Source organism: Puccinia triticina, chromosome 15A, assembly GCF_026914185.1.
Source record: "Puccinia triticina chromosome 15A, complete sequence".
Taxonomy (NCBI): domain Eukaryota; kingdom Fungi; phylum Basidiomycota; class Pucciniomycetes; order Pucciniales; family Pucciniaceae; genus Puccinia; species Puccinia triticina.
In genome coordinates, this window is record NC_070572.1 from 2,710,719 (window position 1) to 2,732,714 (window position 21,996).

General features: G+C 44.6%; 3 protein-coding genes across 3 annotated transcripts; 1 reads left to right on the forward strand and 2 right to left on the reverse strand.

Annotated features, from left to right (window-relative positions):
* Positions 1–10,809: 10,809 nt before the first annotated feature.
* On the reverse strand, positions 10,810–14,236 carry PtA15_15A265 (uncharacterized protein; the record flags this gene model as incomplete). The annotated part of the gene is made up of 5 exons (XM_053163454.1): positions 10,810–13,172; positions 13,334–13,454; positions 13,554–13,621; positions 13,846–13,858; positions 13,958–14,236. 5 exons carry the CDS (start codon positions 14,234–14,236, stop codon positions 10,810–10,812), a joined length of 2,844 nt encoding a protein of 947 aa, XP_053027428.1.
* Positions 14,237–15,883: 1,647 nt separating this feature from the next.
* Positions 15,884–16,171, reverse strand: PtA15_15A266 (uncharacterized protein; the record flags this gene model as incomplete). Its single annotated transcript, XM_053163455.1, has 1 exon — positions 15,884–16,171. The coding sequence occupies one exon, from the start codon at positions 16,169–16,171 to the stop codon at positions 15,884–15,886; it is 288 nt and encodes a 95-aa protein (XP_053027429.1).
* A 1,908-nt stretch (positions 16,172–18,079) lies between these two features.
* Positions 18,080–19,324, forward strand: PtA15_15A267 (uncharacterized protein; the record flags this gene model as incomplete). The annotated part of the gene is made up of 3 exons (XM_053163456.1): positions 18,080–18,426; positions 18,735–19,176; positions 19,313–19,324. The coding sequence occupies 3 exons, from the start codon at positions 18,080–18,082 to the stop codon at positions 19,322–19,324; spliced, it is 801 nt and encodes a 266-aa protein (XP_053027430.1).
* Between the last annotated feature and the right edge of the window lie 2,672 nt (positions 19,325–21,996).

Genomic DNA, 21,996 nt, shown 5'->3' on the forward strand with positions numbered 1-21,996 from the left:
GCCAGGTGTTATGTATTTGGCACGGGCTCCAGCCCTTGCTGCATCTGGGGGAGGCACTTGGGCGGGTACCCCACCACTTCACAAATAAACAGGCACCCGGCGCTGTCCGGCGGGTGCGCGGCGGGTGCCGCCAACGGGTCCAAACTGTTATTCTCTATTATGGGCTAACACTCCTGAATATTGTCGGCTTAAATCTAAGCTATGGGTGTTTAGGTGCCCTCTTCATGGTTTCAGGGCCTGCAGAGCAGGAGTGTAAGAATGCCTAGATAGTGTTGAGATAGTGCATTAGCATTCCCTTATGCAGTATGCTTCTAATCTATACACCCACAACTTAGCCTATATTGTACATGTATATAGTCTAGTTGTTTCCCCTCACTGTGATCCTCACTGAATGATGATTATACTTTGACTCATTGTGCTAGGACTTTTGTCCTTGACATCTCGTCAAACTTCTCTTAGTCTTGTGTCACCCAAGTTACCCTCAACAGGTTATGAGACCCATGTGCTCTGCCTGTCGCACCCTTTCACATTTTTTTTTCAACACACTCATTATTTCTCCGGTTTCACTCTTTCCCCCGGAATTTTTTTCTGTAACCCGCCCGCCTCTTTCCGGCTTTCAGGAAGATCTTTAACTTGTCTGTCTGGAACGGTCTCATCAAAATTGCTGCTTCGCTTGCCATACCTCCTCGGATCATTTTTGGAACTCGTCGGGCTTGTCGGAACTCGTCGGACTCGTTGGAACCGGTTGGACCCCTCAAGAACTCTTCGGAACTTCTCAAAGCTCCCCATGACTCGTCACCGTCGTCAGGACTCTTCAAAGATCGTTTGGAACCTGTCATTTCTTGGAAACATTTGGAAACAATGGAACAATCTTGTTTCTCCGGTTCTGGTCGCACGTGTTTGGAACAAACAAACGACCAATCTCGCTTTTCTGCTCATTCCAAGAGTCTCCAGTCTCTCCCAACTGGACGCAATCCCATCAGACTTGTCGACTTGGTCCTCCCTTTTTCTCAGGACTCGTAGCAGCCAATCAGCTGATCTTAGCTCTATCGGTTGATGCCAGAGACATCCATCCACTCGGTATACCATCTACAGATCCCCAGGAGCCTCTCAAGGGCCTGCAGCCACCATTGAAGTCCTCTGACGATCTTCTAAGCTCTTGATCGTCAATCAACTCTCCAGTAACCCACGGTGACGCCCAGCGACGATTGATGGCCTCGAGCGACCCTTGGTGGCCTCTAGCAATCCTCGGTGGTGTCTAGGGACCCTTGGCGGCCTCCAGTGACGCTTGATGGCCTTCAGCAAGCTTAATTGGCCTTCAGTGGCCACATTGATCAACCACATATTTTCTTATCTAACATTATTGGCAGATGTAACCGCTTGGCTAACACTCTGGTTTACTGCCTATTTTTTTTCCTTAAACTTTCATCCTCCCTAGGTGACCGGTCTAATTTTTTTGTTGTTGTTTTTCTGATGGTTACTCTCAAGGCTATCAGAAACCAGCAACACCCGTTCTGGCAATGACAACTCCGGTCTAGCCTTATAGGTAATTCCTACCCCCTTGTGTTGAGTATATTGACTGTCATGGCCATTCCCTGTTCTTTACAAGGGATGGATCTCTACCTTGGTTTAAAACCCTCTCTTGCTTTTCTCAGTTTGGATGTTTGTACTCACAGCTGCTTGTCCTGACCAACCCCTTTGGCCTAATCAAGCCATTCAAGACCTGGGTATGTGAAGGTTAGACAAGTAGGACTTGTTTTGTATAGATTTATCAGCAAGGGGGTGTGTTGAGATAGTAAATTAGCATTCCCTTGTGCAGTATGCTTCTAATCTATACACCCACAACTTAGCCTATATTGTACATGGATATAGTCTAGTTGTTTCCCCTCACTGTGATCCTCACTGAATGATGATTATACTTTGACTCATTGTGCTAGGACTTTTGTCCTTGACATCTCGTCAAACTTCTCTTAGTCTTGTGTCACCCAAGTTACCCTCAACAGATAGTGAGGGCCTGGATTTCAGGTTTGTTTTGCCAAAAGGCCCTAGATTCAAAAGAAACAACTCACTATTTCAAGGGCTGAGATTTGCGGCGGATAAGAGGTTGGTTTTGTGTGAAAATGGTAAAATTTTGAGAAGGGCACACTGATTAAAAAAGCTGAAGTTGAGACTTTGGAAACACAGACAGGCATTATACAAGCTTGGTTGGTTCAGGGATAATCAATAACAGGAATTTAGTGTAAGTATGTTTGGTATTCAGAAGATGGCTAAAAGGTTCTTGGATAGATTACTGAACTTTATTTATACTGTAAGATCTCTCTGAATTTTGCTTTCCAAAGCCCTGGTATCTAGAGGCAAAACTATTGGCGTGCAGGATTCATTGTGGACAAGGATATTGTATTCTAGCATATGACTGATGCGGCTGGGGATTTCCATGTTTGCGTGTTATCAATGTGTTGGTTTCCTATACATATTTACACTTTTTCAGCCAAATTCTATAGGACTGAAACATGTTTTTCACACAATATTTATTTTACACTTAGATTTTTTCTTTAATTATACAACAATTTTGATGAAATGGAGCATGTTTTTAAGCACTTTTTTCTGTAGGAATGTAATTTCTATTCAAAAAAGTGTAAATTTTGATTATATCTTAGCTGAAGTGACAGCTAGCTCCTGATAGCAAAGGTGAAACAGATACTATACAATACAGTATCTTCAGATACTTGTGCTGTTGAAAAATACAAAATTGTAGATACAAATGTATTCTGTCTGCCTGAAGATACATTAAAACTTGATTTTCTTGTTTTTGGCCACTGTGGACTGTACACAGAAAAACTATTAAAAAAGGTAAAAATACAGTATCTTGTATTGGGCTGTATTTGCAACAAGATACCAAAGTTTGAATAGATTTGTATAGTATTGGTCTTTGAATATGATACAAATAAATAGTATTGGGTGCAAAACAGATATAAATACAGGCAGATGCAGATACATGTATTGTATTTTTTTCACCATTACTGATAGGTAGCTGTTGGATGGAGAGCTCAAAGATTTGACAGATTTCACACAAATAATGAAGAGAGAACTAAATAGACTATGTCAAAAGGCTGTTACAGGTTAGAGATGGCTCCGTCACACCCGGGTACCCGCGGCCTGTTTTGACTGGATCCTGACTAAAGGTGTAACCCGGGGTTTGGAACGGGTGGACATACCCATCCCGACACCTGTATCCGAATTCACCCGGGTGGACACCAAACCACCCGGCTGTTTAGGTTTTATTTTTTTCAGTCGTAGCCAGCCAGTGCCTGGTGGCATCATCATTCATGTTCCGACCCCTCCAAACATAGCTAGCATGAAGAGAAAGCAGAACACAAGCAGAACTAGCCAGCCTAGCAAAGATCCAGACAGAAGCAAGATTGATTTTTTTGATTCTGAGTTCTATGAACCTACCGGACCGGACGACTCAATTGATGCCGAGATCAAGCAGTATCTCAAAGAAGACCCTGAACCTAAAGGAATGAACCTTCTTGCTTACTGGCGAATTCAACAGCAATCCTTCCCGATCTTGGCCAGAATGGCTCAATGTTACCTTGCTATCCCCGCAACAAGTGCGTTGTTGGAGAGGGTGAGGCCCGCGGGTCTGTTCTTGGTTGTGCTTGTCCCTTGCCCCTGGAACCATTGAACAACTGCTTTGTATTAAAGACTGGTACCAGTCTTTTGATGGGCTTATTTAATTTTTTTTCTCATTTCTTCTCCTACCTCACTCAATGGTTCAGCACCAGTAGTACCCCAGCACAATACAACTCAAGATGACAATCTGCAAATAGGTCACAATACAGAATATAACCTCCAAATTGTCACAAGCAAGCAGAGATGAGCTCGTTCATGCCCTGTTCCTCCCCCGATATAAGATGCACAACCACCCAGGTGTTTGGGTGGTTCCAAAGGCTCATTCCGTGAACCAACACCCGGGTGGTACCACCCGTGAAAACACCCGGGGCACGGGGTTCGGGTTACACCTTTAATCCTGACATCCGTACCCGCATCCGCACTCGTTGGCGGGTACCCGCCGGCCTGGGCGGATACCCGCGGATACCCGCTCCTTGAAACTCATCTCGGCGACCGGAAGGGGCCCCTTTCGGTCGAAGAGGGATGACCTCGGCGACCAGAAGGAAGCCGTTCTGGTTGCAATAAGACCTCTGCGACCAGGAGGTTTCCTTCTGGTCGCCGAGGTAACTTTGACGACCAGGAGGTTTCCTTCTGGTCGCCGAGGTAACTTCAGCGACCAGGAGGTTGTCTTCTGGTCGCCGAGGTAGCTTCAGCGACCAGGAGGTTAGCTTCTGGTCGGCGAGGTAGCTTCAGCGACCAGGAGGTTAGCTTCTGGTCGGCGAGGTAACCTCTGCGACCAGGAGGTTACCTGCTGGTCGCGCGCTGAGGTTATTTAACCTCTGCGACCAGGACCATTTCCTCTTGGTCGCCAAGGTTTTACAAACTTCGTGACCAAGATAGTATGCTCCTGGTCGCCGAGGTTTTGTAACCTCTGCGACCGGGAGGATTTTTTCCTTCTTGTCGCCTAGATATAGCCCCGGTGACCGGAAGGAATCCCTCCTGGTCGATGAGGTTGTGTGTCCTCGGCGACCAGGTGGGTTTTTCTGGCTGCCCAGGCTGTAAAACCTTGGCAACCGGAAGGGATCAGGCTTTCCGGTTAAAGCGGTGGGCGGGTGCGGGTTGAATTATCCGGGTACCCGCCCACTTTTTCCCGGAATTTCAGACATCCGCACCCGCACCCGCACCCGCTGGCGGGTACCCGCCAGCAGATAGCAGGACCCGCAACGGGTTCCATCTCTATTACAGGTGTTGCAGTTGAGATCTAAGACAATGTCACCACAGTAGCTAGCTGAAAACTTGCTACTCCAATCAAATCCTGGCAGAGAACATCAAAGTGGGGGGGGGGGGGTATTCCCCTCAATGAGGTCATTGAGAGGAGTAGGAAATCCCCTCAAAGAATGGTCTGTGCCAGTTATTGAGGGGAGTAGCAACTCATCTTGATTACTGGTCTCTGTCAGTTATTGAGGGAAGTAGAAAATCTTCTTGATTACTGGTATCTGTCAGTAATTTAAGGTAGTAGCAACTCCCCAACAAAAACCAGTCATTGAGGGGAGTTGCTACTCCCCTTAGAGCATCTCCAATGGTCCAGGGGGCAGTTCGCCTGTGTTTCCCAGCCCGCGAACACATTTCACACAGTTGCGGCTCAGCTCCAATTAAAGACTGGCAGTTTAAACTGCAATCCAAATGACAGCTCACTCCTCCAGCACCACCCACCACCCTCTGCAATCCTTATTCCGGTCCTTGGGATTCACACATATCAATGACTGGAACTGTTCATCTGGATGCATGTATCTCAATGACGAAAGCATTCCCTGTCATCAAGAGAAGGAAACACTCCTCTCGATGACCCAAGCGGACCAGTCATTGAGAGGAGTTTCTTATATTTTACTCCTCTTGATGACCTGAGACTGGAGAGAACCACACATGTACCTGGATGACTGGAGCAAACCCGGTCATCAAGTGGAGGAAACACTGCTCTCAATGACCAGAACAGACCCGGTCATCAAGGGGAATTTTTACTCCTCTCAATGGCTGGAACAGACCCGGTCATAGAGGGGAGTATTTACTCCTCTTAATGACTGGAGAGAACTGGTCATTGAGGGGAGTGTTTACTCCTCTCAATGACCGGAGAGAAACGGTCATTGAGGGGAGTGTTTACTCCTCTTGATGACCAGAAAAGACCCTGTATACACTTCAAGGATAATTAAATTTCTCAAAAAAATACTCAAGTTTGAGATTGGGAAAATCATTGAAAAAAAATCACTCTGTACTGAAAAAAATGCAAACTGAGTGTGCTCAGCCAAAAAAATAAAAATGTGTCAGACTGAGTAAAAAACAATGGGGCACATTTTTGGGGTGATTTGTTGGACAGGCCTGCACAAGGCCCGCATGGGCCCCTAACAGGCCCGTTGGGCCCATTGAAAAAGTAGTATTTGTTTGGAATTCCCATGCTCTGCTAAAATGTGAAATGGGTCAAAGTGAATAAAAAACATGGGGGTACATTTTTGGGGAGATTTTTTGGACAGGCCTGAATGAGGCCCACATGGCCCCCACAAAGCCCACTGGGCCCATTGAAAGAGTAGCCTTGGTTAAGAAAGCATATGCTCAACTAAGAAATAAAATGTGTCAGACTGAGTAAAAACCCTAGGGGCATATTGTTGAGGAGGCTTTTTGGACGAGCCTGCATCAGGCCCGTACGGGCCAACAGGGTTCCAAGGAAAAGTAAAGGGCCTGGACATACATTCTGTGAGTGCACAAATGTCATACAGATGTCAGAAGCCCTTCAATATCTTCTGTTGATTAGTGGTCAATTGGTGCTGCTCTGAAACATCATATGGGCATTCTTAACCTAGACTACTTCTGGGTTGGCCAAACCAGCTTTGGGTGGGCCCTGACGGGCCTGATGCAGGTCTGTCAATAAGCCCTCCCCAAAAGTGTGGCCCCATGTTTTTTACTCAGGTTGACACATTTTTGTTTCTTAGCTGGGCATAGGCATTCTTGACCAAGGCTACTCTTTCAATGGGCCCAGTGGGCTTTGTGGGGGCCATGTGGGCCTCATTCAGGCCCGTCCAAAAAATCTCCCCAAAAATGTACCCCCATGTATTTTATTCAGTTTGACCCATTTCATATTTTAGCAGAGCATGGGAATTCCAAACAAATACTACTTTTTCAATGGGCCCAACGGGCCTGTTAGGGGCCCAACGGGCCTGTTAGGGGCCCATGCGGGCCTTGTGAAGGCCTGTCCAACAAATCACCCCAAAAATGTGCCCCATTCTTTTTTACTCAGTCTGACACATTTTTGTTTTTCTGGCTGAGCACGCTCAGTTTGCATTTTTTTCAGTACAGAGTGATTTTTTTTCAATGATTTTCCCAACCTCAAACTTTGAGTAATTTTTTTGGGAAATTTAATTATCCTTGAAGTGGTAATTATCAAGAGGAGGCTTGTTGATTGAATTAATGAAGTGTTTTTTTTTTCTTGCTTGATGAGCTGCAAGTAGAATTTGGTGCATGTGCTGATACCGTTGTGGTATACTTTATGGTTACCCATCTAGCCCATTTCAAAATTTCCTTTTTTTTCTCATATTTACACTCTCAAATCAACCAATATGGCGGCACCACTGGATTCTACGGCCAAAACTACACAGGACACCATTGTCAGCCTTAGAGTCCACACAGCTGACCTAAAAGCTGCCTTTTCTATCTTTTTACATATGAATTACTTCATATCTTTTCCATCTTAAGAGATAAACTTTTTTTAGACTTCATATTCTATTTTCTCATGCAATTTTAACCCTAGTTACAACTTATCATTTCTTTGTAACTCTACTCTTTCTCTAAGTTCCTCCAATTGGGTCTCGCGACTCAATGAATTACGATTGAGTCCCGCAACTCAATGAATTACGATTGAGTCCCGCGACTCAATGAGAGTTATGGTGCGCATGCGCAGTTGTGATGTGGCAGCGCTACCAGGTGATTGAGTCCTGCGACTCAATGAATTACAATTGAGTCCCGCCACTCAATGAGATTTATGGCATGCATGCGCAGTTGTGACGTGGCAGCGCTACCAGGCGCACCAACCACTTGTACATGTGTAATTATGTAAGCAAACTGTGAAAATTTTTGAAGTCAGGATCTCCCTTGCCTGAGGAGTATCTACAGACTTCAGACAACCAGAACCAAGCCCCAGATAACCCAGGATCACCACCAAAGAGGATACCACGCTCCCAGTACATCTACTGTCACAGGCGCCTCAGTTATTGATAGTAAGTATACTCTTTCTCTGAACCTTGATTATCCAGAGTGCTACTCTGTGTCTCTTGATTGCTTCTCTTTATTTCTCTTCACACCAACCTCTCTCAAGATCAAGGTTACTCTGTTAATCCTAGACTTAGTCTAAAAAGCAGAGCAGATTAGTTTTACTATTCTGTGTCCCCCCACCGTCTCCTTGGTGCGTGCGGAGGCTGTAGCCCCTGCTGGTCTGGCGCAGCTGTCCTTACCACTTTTCCAGGTGGTTCAAGTTGACTTTGAGGATCCTCTTATAAAGAGTAGATAGACCCCCTCCAGATTGTATCTTTCTCTTTCTTTCTCTCTTTCTCTCACCCTCTGTTTGTTGTTCTTTATCCCAAGAAATACAAACAGTCTTCCCCATTTTCTTGTGTCCTGTAGCCACTTTAGAGGCTCAGGCTCACAACCATGGACAACACACCTTACACCCCTCTGGATCACAAGTTACAGCCCCTTCAAGACACCATCATTCAGTTACATACACACAAAACACCATACTCAGGTCATGTAATCCGTTACATGAACCACACTTACCCAGGACATCTAATCTGTTACATGGACCACCCTGACAGCTTGTCTAAACCTTTACATATACTTGACCTCATCAGCTGAACTCATTTCATTGTGCTATGCACATGTCATGCAGTGTTATGCACACTTGATGCAGGCTTATGCAGTCTTATGCAGGTGCATGCAGACTAGTGTAATAGGGGCTGCAGTCTGACAGTTGACAGATGACATCATGCAGGTGTCAAGATAGCAAAAACCCCTCATGCAGCTTGAAGATGACATCAGTTGACAGGCCAGGCCAGCTAAAACATCTCACCTCCTATTTCTCACTTGCTAAATTCCTGCATAGGACATCATGACCTCATGTGACCTGTCAACCACCAGCCAAAATACCTCATTGTAGTCTTCAGGGCAGCTAAAACCCCTTATTCTCTTGTTCCCCTGGAGCTAAAATGTCTCACTCTTTTCTATTTAAGGAGGCTCTCCTCCCCCCAGTTGTAATTTCACTCAGCAAACTACTTGCACTCAGTTTACCCCATAACAGTACAATAATTGCTCACTCTACAGTATTAGCCCCACTCTATATTGTGGTTTTACACCCTTACATACAAATTACAACCTCATTACAACACTTACACATCAGCTACATTACCAGAACCCTTAAGCCACCTGCTCAAAGTAGGCTATCTTTTGATACACCTCCACTATCACTACATTAAACCTTCCAATCATAGATTGGGGGGGCTTGTTTTAGTGTCTAGTGACCTAGTAAAGGCAGAGTTAACCTCATCCATCCCTTTCCGCACTCAGCAATAGGTTCTCAGGAACACTTTTGAGCTTTACGCTGTGTTGTCCATCTTTGGGAGGTATGAAGACAAGCAGATGGAGGTGTGTGTGGTATTGCGGCCGGGAGGCAACCCGCAGAAGTCAGCAGGTGATTGCGGGTTTGACTGCCCCTGGCAATTTTCCCAGGGTTGTTCTGCAGGTCCGTTGGAGTACAAAAAAGGAACCTGGGCGGCCAAAGTTCACCCCCAAACACCCAGTTGCGGCTCCATTGGAGATGCTCTTAATTACCAATCTGTGCTGGTTATCAGGAGGAGGTGGTACTCTCTTTGATGGCCGGTCTGTGCTGGGAATCAAGGGAATCCCCCCTCTTCTCAATACCCGGTCTTTGCCAGTCACTGAGAGGAGGGGGTATTAAGCTGTCTCAAGTAGAAATAAAGGCCAAGAGGATTTCTGCGCACAAAAAATTGACTTGTGATTTGCTTTCAAACATACCCCACAATCTTGGTGTGCTACTTGGATGCAACTCATTGATTATTAAATTGGAGTGAAATTCTGTTTACATAGATTTTGTGGTGGGCCAGCTGTGCACACCAATTTATTTGGTGTACAGGAGGTTTCACCCCAACACCTAGGCTCTGCATGGGATTTTATCCTGGTACACCAACTATTTTGGGGTGGCCAGGTGGGTACCCCATGTGAATTGGGGTGTAAATACAAGTACCCCAACTTTACTGGTGTATCCAGTAGTGCATGCCTTCCCCTTGACTCTGGGAGCCCCCCAGATCTCAATTTACACACCCAAACTCTTAATTTACAGTAAAAAGGATAATGTTCTCATCAGCCTGGAGTTCATTGGTTTCAATATGTGAGCTGTTTGGGGTTTTGGTAGGTGTCTTAGTTTAGGAGTTTGAGGGGCGTCTAGAGCTCTCTAAATGCCAATGGGAAGTCATCCAGTGTACCCCTTTTTGTTGGTGTACATGTATGTAGCAAAATCTTGGGATGCATTTAGGATGCCCCATAATTTTTATCTTTTTTTGTAGACAATGGAGGACTTCTTGCCAATCTGGAAACCCATATTTTCCCAGAGTTTGCAGGGAAATCTAGGCAGATCTAGGATTTGGGACGATCGAGTCCAGATTTCCCCACAAAATCTGGAAAAATCTGAGTTCCCAGATTGACAGGGATTTTTGCAGGGACTCTAGCATTTTGGGCTCTAGATCACTTCTGGGAGGCCCGCAGATCTCAACAGCAAGTCATCCAATATCCAACATTCAAGACCAACAAAAAATAAATTAACAGGGATATATAAAGCGGAGACATGCATATAAATAGGAACAACATTTGTGAGTGCGTTGATTATATTGAACTGATTTATTTGATGGTGACATTCACTGAGATTGATCCAGTATGTTTAACTATTGACTTGTATTTGAAATGCTCAATGACTAATTTTGACGCTTTGGACGGCTACATAGCTGGTCTACTCGAAATGAACCAGAGGAAAGAAAATATACACTTTGGATTTATTGAACATCTTTCAGCCATCAATGAGAGCTTGCTTGAGCACATCTGAAATCTGAATGATTAGAATGGTTATTGGATGCGAAGCTGATGATGTCATATGGCTTGAGTGTGATTTTTGTCGTAGTTGTGATTGTCCCCGAGTTCTTCGTCCTGTTCAGCTAAGAAACCGTTATCATTGAGTTCATTGAGGTCGATCCCTTCGTTTAAACTTTCAATCACTTCGTCGACTTCATCTAAACCGATCCCACCACACCCTAAACTGATTAGCTTTCTGTAATTATTCAACCGACTAGTATTGGCGCTCATATTATTTGCTCCACCTTCTTCTTCGTTCTCTCCGCCAATATTTTCACTCGAAAGGTTGATGAATTCTTTGAACAGTTTTTCTCTCTCTTCGCTCAACTTTCTTACACTTTCTCTCAACAGATCGCATTCATTCTCCACATCAGTCGAGTTGACTTTCATCAAGTTTAACAAGTCCGAGTTCTCGCGTTCATCGGCTTGCAGCTTCATCAACACGTCTTGCTTTGAAGGGTCCTCGAATGTTAGATCAGAACTATCCAATACAGTTTTGTCTTCGATTGAAAGCTGCTGGAGATATTTCGACCGTTGCTGTGTGATTTGTTTGGCCCGCTCTTCTTCATCTCGCACGTACTTTTCCCAGCCGAACCTGTACCGTTTGCCAAGCTTGTCATTCAATTCCTTTTCTAGTTCTCCTAAAGCCAGTTTCTTTTCCCCAAAATCCGACAGCATTCTTTCATAATTCAAAATCTTCCTTTGTCCCTCTAAATACTCCTTTTCAATATTACTCAACAACCCGACTGCATGATCCAAATCTCGCTCTTTATCTTGTAGCTCGGTGTCAAACGTAGCGGCCAGTAATTCTATCATCGAAGTCACTTCAGGCAACAATTGCTTGGTTGCCCTCTGTCCGGTTTCTGAATAGTGGTGCGGAGATGAATTCGGACTGCGTCGTGGAATCAAATTGGCGTCTATAGGAACTGGATCGACTAAGTCGACAATATCACTGCGGTTACTCGTACCCCCAGGCGAGTTTTGATCTAGTTGTCGGACCGGGCCTGAAGAACAGGGCGTCGGAGAAAGCGCTCGAAACTTATCGTCTTCCAATATATAATCTTCTGCAGACTTGCCATCGCGATTTGCTGTTTTGGGATTAGCGCCGTGATCCAGCAAGATTTTGACCAGTTTCTTGCTACGACATCGGGCTGCAAGAGTAAGCGCTGTCTCTCCATCTTCGTCTTGGAAGTTGAGAATGTCGACCAGCTCTTTAGGGTAATCCGACAATCGAGTTAAAATTGTTTCGAGATAATAGCGTGCCGCGGGAACCTTTCCCTTAGTCAATGCAATGTCGATAACATAGTGGAACACTGTGCGATCATTTCTATCGATGTTGATGACCGAGCCGCTAAAAGATTCGAATAACTCCGGAAACGTCCTCAGATCATGGTTGTTAGTGAACATAACTGCGCGCATCAATGCAGTCTGTCCAGCATTATTGGCACGGAAGATGTCTGCCCCGCAGGCCAACAAAAGCTTGATGATTTTGATCCGGCCCATCGCGCAAGCCCAGTGCAACGCAGTATGCCCGTCATCATCAATCACCACATTCGGATCAAAGTCAGGTGGCGGGTCATTCAAGAAGCTCGGGATTTGACTTGATTCGGATACGAAGTAGTCGAGGATCATTCTTGCGTATTTCGCCGAGGCGGCGTTGGATGGGTTGCCATTGATATAGGGATCATCCCCTGCATCACTATAGGAAGTGTCTTCGACTAGACTGATATCGTATTTCCGCTTCTGCCCGCGGCTCGAGCCTTCCTCGTCAGGAACATCACGCGATTTGCCCTTGTTCCGAGTTGAGTGAGAAGATGCTGTGTTGACGGTGGGTGGGAGATCTTCGACTGGACTGGGTGTTCTGCTAGATAAGCTGAGCTCGCTCGGTGTCAGGCTCATCCTGCTTTCGGTGTCGGCGTTTCGCATGGAAGGTAGGGTGCTAACTTGGTGTTTTTCCGGTGCTGGGACGGGCAGGTCTTCAGGATGAGAATTACTGATGTTGGCACGCACACGCGCCAAATTACTAGAGCGTGCGAGCTTGGACTGTGTGGCCCAATTCCCATTGGATTCGTGAGAAGAAGTGGCTGGGGGTGGGACAGACTCATTATCCGAAGCGAAATTTGACCAGCTGTTGTTTGTGTTGCGACCGCCGAGGCCACTAGTAGGAGGAAGAGAGGGAACAACAGCTCGAGCCGCACGAGCGGCGGCGGCGGCGGAAACTTTTGTAATCTTGACCCGTGTGGAGAGGGCGGTGATGTGTTTGGGGGCCAACGGGGGGGATTCATTCGAAGATGGCTGGAAGTTGAATAGGGCAGCAAGAAGGTGATCAACCCCATATTGTTTGGCGAGATCAATGCCCCTATCCAGTGGAACCCAAGTGCCTTTAGGGGTAGGAAAGGGGGGATTGTTAAGAAGCAAAGCCATTTGGTCAATAAACTTGAAATCGGCATATCTCAATGAGGCAGGCTTCGCTGACTCTACTAGAATCCCCACTTTGCTCTCTTGAAAGGAAAATGAAGGAATAATGAGAAAAGATGCTCACCTTGATATTTCCCATAGCCACCCTGAATCTTTTCGTGCGTGCCTTTCTGTATTTCACGCTCCAAAACTCGTGTCCTTTGAGGCTTGTCGAACCCAGCGACTTTGAGAATTTGAGTGGCGTTCTGTCAAGTAGCAAAAAGGATTGACCAGGGTGGTAAAAAAAGGGCTGAGTATTTCTAACGGAACCGGGATCGTTTGACGCGCAAGAGAGGAATGCTGACTAGCCATGAGTCACTGCGCCTTCTCATTACTGCTATACCCTCACAAGGCATCTCCAAAACCGGGACTCCTGGTGACCTCACATGGATTCATTTAATTGTCACGCCGCGCCAAAAGTAATCAGAACGCGGATGGTGGTGATGAAGGTATATAGAGGAAAGACGTCAGTTGAATTATTTCTAAGAAAACATCAATGAAAACGGCTTATGATGCCTTTTATTGTGTGTTTGACTACATACCGCCAGCGTGGGGGAATCGTAATTAATCACAAGGGCATAAAACGAATAAACTAACCTGAATAAGTAGCCTACGAGTTGAGGACGATTAAGGGGAGAGGTGGAAGAGGAAGAGGACGAAATCACTGTCAACTTCCGCGCCGAAAACAGCTGGAATCAATGGAAAGTACCTTGTAGATTGTTGTAGCGTCCATTCTCACAGGGACAGTTGGAAGGCTTCTGGATGTAAACTGATACTTCTTTTCCTTCCTGATCCACACGAGACGGATTAATTGATTGAAGAGTGGCTTTGTCTGAACTGATGGCAAGGGTGGGTGGGTGAAGGCAGGGAGGGATTCGAAAGAGAGGAGGGGTAGGGAGGTGGAGACTGCACGACTCGCGACTCGACGGGCAGAGGGGCTGTATCCATCCCCATACCCCATACCAAAGGGGGGCACAGCATAGTGCATATTACGTAATCAAGTTGGCCTCGCCGAGCAGGCTGAAAAGGACAACAGAGGAAACAACACACGGTGGCAAGCCAACACCACCGCTCAATCAGCATCTGCAACGACCCGCAGACTTGCTCATTCAGCTTGCCACACTTGATACCTCAGGGAAAAAGACGGGCTTGGTAGTCTCCAAATTCCAGTTAGCTCAGGTGGCTGTGTCCATCGGCACTACAATGAGATTGGCCACAGACATGTTGCTATAGTGCATAAAATAAACAAATGTGTAAATAAATAGATAACCCGACAAACCAAGTATCGTATAGGTGCCGCGTGGAAATGTTACCTGATCGCGTACTTGCAAGACCACGACCGAGTCAATCCGAGCAGTCGTCAAGAGTTACAATGGCGCTGCTGGTCTCCCAATCGCTGCCTTATGAACCGGGGTTCATGATCATGAGCTCAGAGACCACATGAATCTAGTCGATAAAGCTTAAAAGGCCCCATCAACCGAGTCTCGTGTTTCTTTGACAGGCCTCGCCTGGAGAGCGCTCCCTGCAAGTGTCCTCTGATTAACACATGGCCATCCAAAGTTTGTGACTTCAGTCTTGCAATTCCATCTAAATATTTACCTGTCACGAGTGTCTGCTAATGAAACATCCGCCATAAGGATGAAAGATTTGCGCAGCACAGGAACTCGCTGGAACTCGCAGAGGGCTGCTGAATGCTTTGTAAGACCAATCCACATGCCTACGGGCTGCAGATTAGCTTCACTGCACTCTTGAACGGAGGTCCCGAACGCGTCCCCCCGGCACGTTCTCCCGCTCCGTGGGAGAGGCTTATCAGTTACTAGAGGCCAAAGCGGCTGCGCCGCTGCAGGCTTCAGATTTACTGGTTTGGCCTTCTTTGTGGTAGTAGATCACACTTTCATAAATCCTCAGCCTTCAAATAACATCTTCAACCATTTAAGAAATTCAAAATTTGGGTTGACTCTTGCCTTTCCCAAAAAAGAATCCTTGGCAAATAAATATTGGCACACCCTCTAACACAAATGACATGCTCTGCTAAGGTCAGATTTCCCTGATGGCAAGAACACCAATTAAATTACATGTATACTCATCAGCCCAAGCTTATATCTACAGAATACATGGATCTTTTGTAATAGGCCATTTAAATTTTGTTTTTTTCCACAATCAGATTGTTCTGATAGACACTGAACCTCCATCTCAACTTCTCATCAAGGGAACAATTTGTAACAAATGTACACCAGGACAATTCTTCTTCATTCCCAGTGAAACAACCAGCAATACTTTGTCATTTCAATCCATTAAGTATCATGGATTGACAATTCTGCCCAGATTAATCAGGGCAGAATTGTCAATGATTGATGCACATCTCAGTTATTGACTTCTTATCTTTGCCAATGTCTCATAAAGCCTTGGAGTTCTCAATCCTTCCAATTAAAACCCAGATTGCAATTAAAACACCAAAGAAAAGCCTGAAGCAAATCTCCTTGTGGACCATAATTGTGGCTTCCCACCTGAAATTCAAGAATCATGGTCAAATCAACTTTGAACAATTGGAAAACAAGTTGTCCTGTCTGGCTTTGCTTTCAATGATACAACTAGAAGGTACAAATTCTATATTACTTTTTCCAAATGATGATCATCAAGAAGTGCCGCTTGCGTTGCGGAGCGGGGCTTCTGCTCCCTGGGGCGAATTGGGATGAACAGAGGAGAGGGTGGGGATGGGGACAACAACAGGAATGTTGGCAAAGTTCACAGGGAAAACAACGGGACTTAATTTGTGCAGGACTGCTTCAGCGTTGTTGTTGTGGAATGTGCTGTTGAGCCGGTTGGTGGCCACGGCATCTGCCGCACTCAATCCAAGCTCCTCCTCTAACGGCTTGCGGGTCCGGATGCTCGACAACTCCTCAAATGTTGGGCTCAGTGGCATTGGCGGGGTGGGCCCTGCAGCAGCGCGGGGGATGAGGAAATGTCCAGCACAGCGAGCTTGGAAGGGCTGCTGTCTCCGGGGTGGCGGTGTACACAATCTGGTCCAACATCATGTACATCCCACTGCTGTTGACGTTGCTGCTGCTCCGTGGTGCTGTAGCTCGCGCTGTTGCTGCTGATGCTGATTCTACCAATGCTGCTTCTGCTGCCGCCCCCTCTCCCGCTGTTGTTGTTGTTGTTGTTGCTGCTCCCGCTCGCGCTGCTGATTCCGTTGCTGCTGCTGCTGCTGCTGCTGATTATGATGATGAGAGAGATGGAGATTGACCGCGGGGCCAGTACGCTTCGGGTTGCTTACAGTTTGTAGGGCAGATGATGGTGCATATTAGGGGGGTTCATGATTGAATTTTACTAAACTTTGGAGCCAAATTTAAGGCATTTATGAACAAAATTTTAAAATTTTAGGAAAATGCAGTACAGCAGCAGGTGATACTGAACAGTCAGTGCAATTTATCAATTTAAAACAAATGCTCTTAAACACCTTAAAATGTGTCCTAAAGTTTTGTAAATTTCAATTGTGAACCCCCCTTATATTGTACCTAAATTAACACTGCCAACATAATTGGGTGGGCTGAATTTATCCCAGTTAAACTGGGATGCATCCAACCAATTTAAACTTGGTTGATCTCAACTGATGAAATATAAATCCCAGGTCTTGTGTTCATATTTCATTGGTTGAGATCAACCCATTTTAAATTGGTTGAATGCATCCCAGTTAAACTGGGATAGCTTCAACCCAGCCAATTATGCTGGCAGTGTATAACTAATTACCTACCTTGTACCCAAGAGTAGTCAAGCACTTGTTGCATTTTTTCTGGCAATATGGAAGGACTTACAGGCTATTTGGAGCCTGCAGCCTGACATAATTGAGCATTTTGGTGGGCACTTTTTTCACAATGCCTTTCACTCCTTTGTCCAAAAATCTTTTCCCCTCTAATTTTCATTTCCATGACAGCACAGCCTATCCTTATCTCTGTACTATACTATTTGCCTGCCTCTTCAACCCATTTACTTGAGCTGCAATACTCTAAAATCATTATTTTAACATTTCAAGTTTTGGATTCTGAACTGTGCAAGTTGTGCAATACATATATGATGAAGCAGAATCAATGGTGGTCATTAAAAAGGAAGTTGAGTGCCACTCAAGGCCCCCAAAAGAATTCAAAAATATGACAAAAGATTCTCCAAAATCTTGCATCTTTTATTTCACCAAAACATTATCACCCAATGAGAAATGATGATGCTACAATGAGTTGAAAAATGCCATTTTCCCACTTATCTTGGACCACGGGATTGAATTATCACATAAGCCCCTCATTTGAAGGGTACCTGCCAGACAGTGTCCTGCCTCCTGTTACAGAGGGACTCAGTTTTAGAAATTGTATGTACATGCCTCACAACCCCTCTAACAGATCAATCCATTTTTTTTGAAGAACATCAGAATAACTGATGTACTCTTTTCCCAACATAAGACTGGAAATCTTAACCAGCATCTTCGGATACATACCAAGTTTGAAACACAAAATCCAATCCTAAATTTGATGTCTGAAACCGCTGGTGCAATCGGTGTTAGTTCATTGCTTCTGGATGAAACACACTCCCTAATGTAACCCACTACACTGTTCAATCGGATTCATTTTGCAGAAACAACTTGAAAATAATAGGGCACAACTTCATCCCTGCTCAGACGAACGAACCGATATTCGCCAGCTCTCACGGCCCTTGCTGTATATAATCCCAAATGCTTCCAAGAAAATCATGGATTGTGGCTTTATCTAGCTTGATATGGAACATCATTCCTATTACTTTCTCCATCCCTCCGCGGCCAGCCACTACTCAGACTCACCCCGAGATGTCAAATTTGAACATCCTAGCTGCAGGTGATCAAGCCGAAAACTGGAATCATTGGCATTTGGAAGAAGAGTTCCGTTTTAATCATGTTCCTTTCCAAACTTCTCAAAGTGGGCAGACAAGGCAAAGGAGTGGCGCGGTTGGTTCTCTCCGTGAGTTACACTTCGTATCTTCTTTCAAACTGTTAGTCAACTTGCTTCTGAGCACCAATCAAATAACGCGGTCGGGCACTGTGGTTTGCTCAGCGGCACCTGAACAGGTACTCCCAATTCATATTGAAACCACACAAGCGCCCCCGAATTTATCTCAGCAAAAGAAGATGGAGCTGCGCCATCCGCTATCAGGCAAGTATTGAGACTTGCTCCTACACTGCAATCCACGCAAAGGTTCTGTTTGATCGTTTCATTTCCCGCCATTTCTATTCTGCATAAAAAAATGGCTAATGGTATTGTTGATATTTACTAATTCCAACCCATTTGCTGCTCCTTTAAAATCTGGATTGAAAATTCAGATCATCCTCCAGGAGAGGGTATTATTCGTGATGTATTTCAATATGCAAAATTGCTTTTGGATGGGAATGAAGAAGAATTTGTTAAGAATCTAGGACTCCATAAATATGACCATCAATCCTCCATCCCTCAGCCGGTTGAGTCAAGGTCTCCGGTCCAGCTAGATGAAAACCACGACCCCACCGCCTCAACTCAGTTTCCACATGAATCAAACTCAGAGGATGCCGGACCCTTCGGGAATCATATTTTCTCAGACCGATTCAGCTCTCCTTCAATCCTTCCGACCTACTCATCGATCCCATCCACACTAGCCCCTGGTGATCCAGATGCCCTAGTCAAGCCTGCTTTTCAGACTGAGACACCAAGTCCAACATTTAATGAGCATCCCACAATTGCTCCTAGCGCACCAACACCACATACTCCAAAAAAGGCGACTATGGAGAAGACTTTAAAGCCCACTGGGCGAAATTTCAAGCGGCCTGCCATGAAGCTGAAGGCTGCGAAAATATCGGAGGCTAGCGAAGAGCTGAAGGCTACCAATAAGTCGGAGGAAAATCTTGAAAAAATTCTAGGGCTGGAAGGTATTCAGGTCTACAGATATTCAGATCGATTCTTCACCAATTGCCTTGTGAAATCATTCCCAACCCTGTATCAAACCAAAATAGTAGATGTACAAAAATACGACTTTCTTCCCCTTTGGCTTGAATGTCACTATTCATTCCAAGGAAAATGCCTGATTGGAGTTAACCACGTCCTGACGCGAGAAGGGCAGTTGCAATCCAAAGAAACACTGAGATGGTGTTTCTCCCAACTAAGTTCCTCAAGCCTCAATATTTTAAAGTATCTAGCACAGCCTTACCCTACTTTACTCCGTTCTACTGCTCACGGATTCTTTATGCACATCTATGGTGCAACTTATGGCACTCCTAAACAAGTCCCTCTTATTGGAATGTTCTATAACCCTCAAGACATGGACCTAAATTCTCCCTCTTTTGACGAAACACAAAGACTTCTACTCCATTTTTTCTCATCACCTCAAAGCTTTGACTTGTTACAATTGGCAGCCATTTTGATCGGAAAATACTTGATGAAAACATGTCCATTGGATTGGAGGAATTCCTTTTCAAGCTTTGATGTTTACATGCATTTTATCAAGAATCTCCTTGCATAATTAGAATCTAAATTAACATCATTTCTCAATGAATTACATAGACATGCCATCCTTTGCTCAGAAATACATGAAATCAACAATGGGCCAGCTACAATAACATGAGGGCTAGCATAGCATAATGTTAGCTTTTGTATTCTATGCTACCACGTGAATATTTTTGTGGCCAGAATTGCCAACTAACACTGCTCAAAAAGAAAAAAAGCACAAAGAAAGCTCTAGCAATTGTTTTTTACAGCCACCAACTTTTTTCATGGGTAGGGTTAGCATAGAATAAAGCTACACTTAAGGTGTTCAAAGTTGAAATCATAAAATTTTTGAATCATAAAATCATAAAATCATAAAACTTTTGGGTGATAATTTTTTATGTACCATTTTCAAACTATTGCTCTGTTTTGAGTGTTTGGGTGGTACATATTTTTTCTGCTTAAAATTTTATGATTTTATGGTGTTATGATTTTATGCAAGTCAACTTTGAACACCTCAACTAACTGTTAGCATAGCTTTTGTCTATGCTAATGCCTCCTGCCATGGGCAAAAAGAGGGGCAAAAATCATTTAGCAGCCAATCTGCTATGTTAACCGTTAGCGTAGCAAATGTTTTTCTGCGCTAATGCTACAGAAGTGTTAGCGCAGAAACAACAAGCTGCAATACAGCTTATTTTTAGTGCCATAAAATTCTGCTACAGCTGTGGTCTACTGGCCAAAACTAATTGCCGCTACACTCAAATAGTGCAGTGTAGCGTAGCGGATCATTGATGACTAGAGGCCAAGGCGGCTTCGCTGCTGCAAACACAAGGTCTAAGTCCTTTGCTTTTCTCCCTTGAAGCAATGGCCTGTAGTAAAACTCCCCTCCTATTACTAAAGCTACTAAACATTCCTTCAACCTTCCATTTAAATGAATTTATCTACAGACTTACTTCGCGCACTGCGAAAAACTCTTCGCGCACTGTGGGGGTTGTCGTCTCAACATCCCGCCCCCAGTGCGCGCTTCCGCCACGGCTCTTTGCACACTGTGCATTCCCCCAAAAAAACAGCTTACTTTTCTGGAGATATTTTTTGATGAGTCAATAGAACAACCTTTTATGACCCCCCCAACAAATAATTGAGTCATTTGGTGGTCTCCTTGAGCCTAGAGAAAATTGAGATGAAATAATCATATTTTAATGTGGCAGGGACCTGTAATATCGCTTCCTGTGCCCCAGTAGCCCCAAAAATTTCACAGTGTCATGGTACATGTGCAAATTCTTGATCTGATAATTTTCAGAATTTTTCCCAGAGATATAAGGGGGTGCGCAGCAGGCTTAGTAGGAAAATTACTGCTAATTGTATAGCTTTTTTGTTACACACCCAAACAGTCCCAAAATTTCAGAAATGTTTTCATTGTGGATACTCCCCGCGCCATGAACTCCTTGGCAATATTGTGTCATGATAACATGAGACATAAGGGGTGCGCGGCAGGCTTAGTAGGAATATTACTGCTAACTGTATAGCTTTTTTGTTACACACCCAAACAGTCCCAAAATTCCAGAAATGTTTCCATTATGGATACTCCCCGCGCCATAAATTCCTTGGCAATATTGTTTCATATATGACATCAATCCTTGTCAGTTCAGTTAGAGGTTTTGCTATCTCTGCAAACTTCTTAATGTGTTGTCTGTAGTAACCAGAAAAACCAAGAAATGATTGCATTTCTTTCCTACTACTAGGCACAGGCTTTTGGAGGACAGCAGCTACTTTATTCTGATCTATTCATATGGCAATGCCAGAGACAAGATGGCCCAGAGCTTTGATCTGATCAAATCCAAAGTTACAATTCTTCAAGGAGATTTTCATGTTCATGTTAATGACAACTTTTAGGATCCTGTCTATCCTATTGAGGTGTTCCTCCCAAGTGTTGGACATAATGATGATATCATCAATGTAGATAATGACCCACTTCTCATCAATTTCCTTTCTGAACTCAATGTCCATCATTCTCTGGAAATTAGAGGGGGCATTCTTGATCCCAAAGGGCATTCTCTGGTATTCATAGATTCCTTTGTGCATAATAATCCTGAGTAGATGTCTAGAATCTTCCGCAATGACATTCTGGTGAAAACCTTTGAGTACATCCATACTAGTCAGATACTTAGCTTTGGCCAGGTTGTTCAGGGTCTCACTGATCTTGGGAATGGGATACCTGTCTGAAGCAGTGTAGGAATTCAAAGCTCTGAAGTCTCCTACCATTCTGGACTTTCCA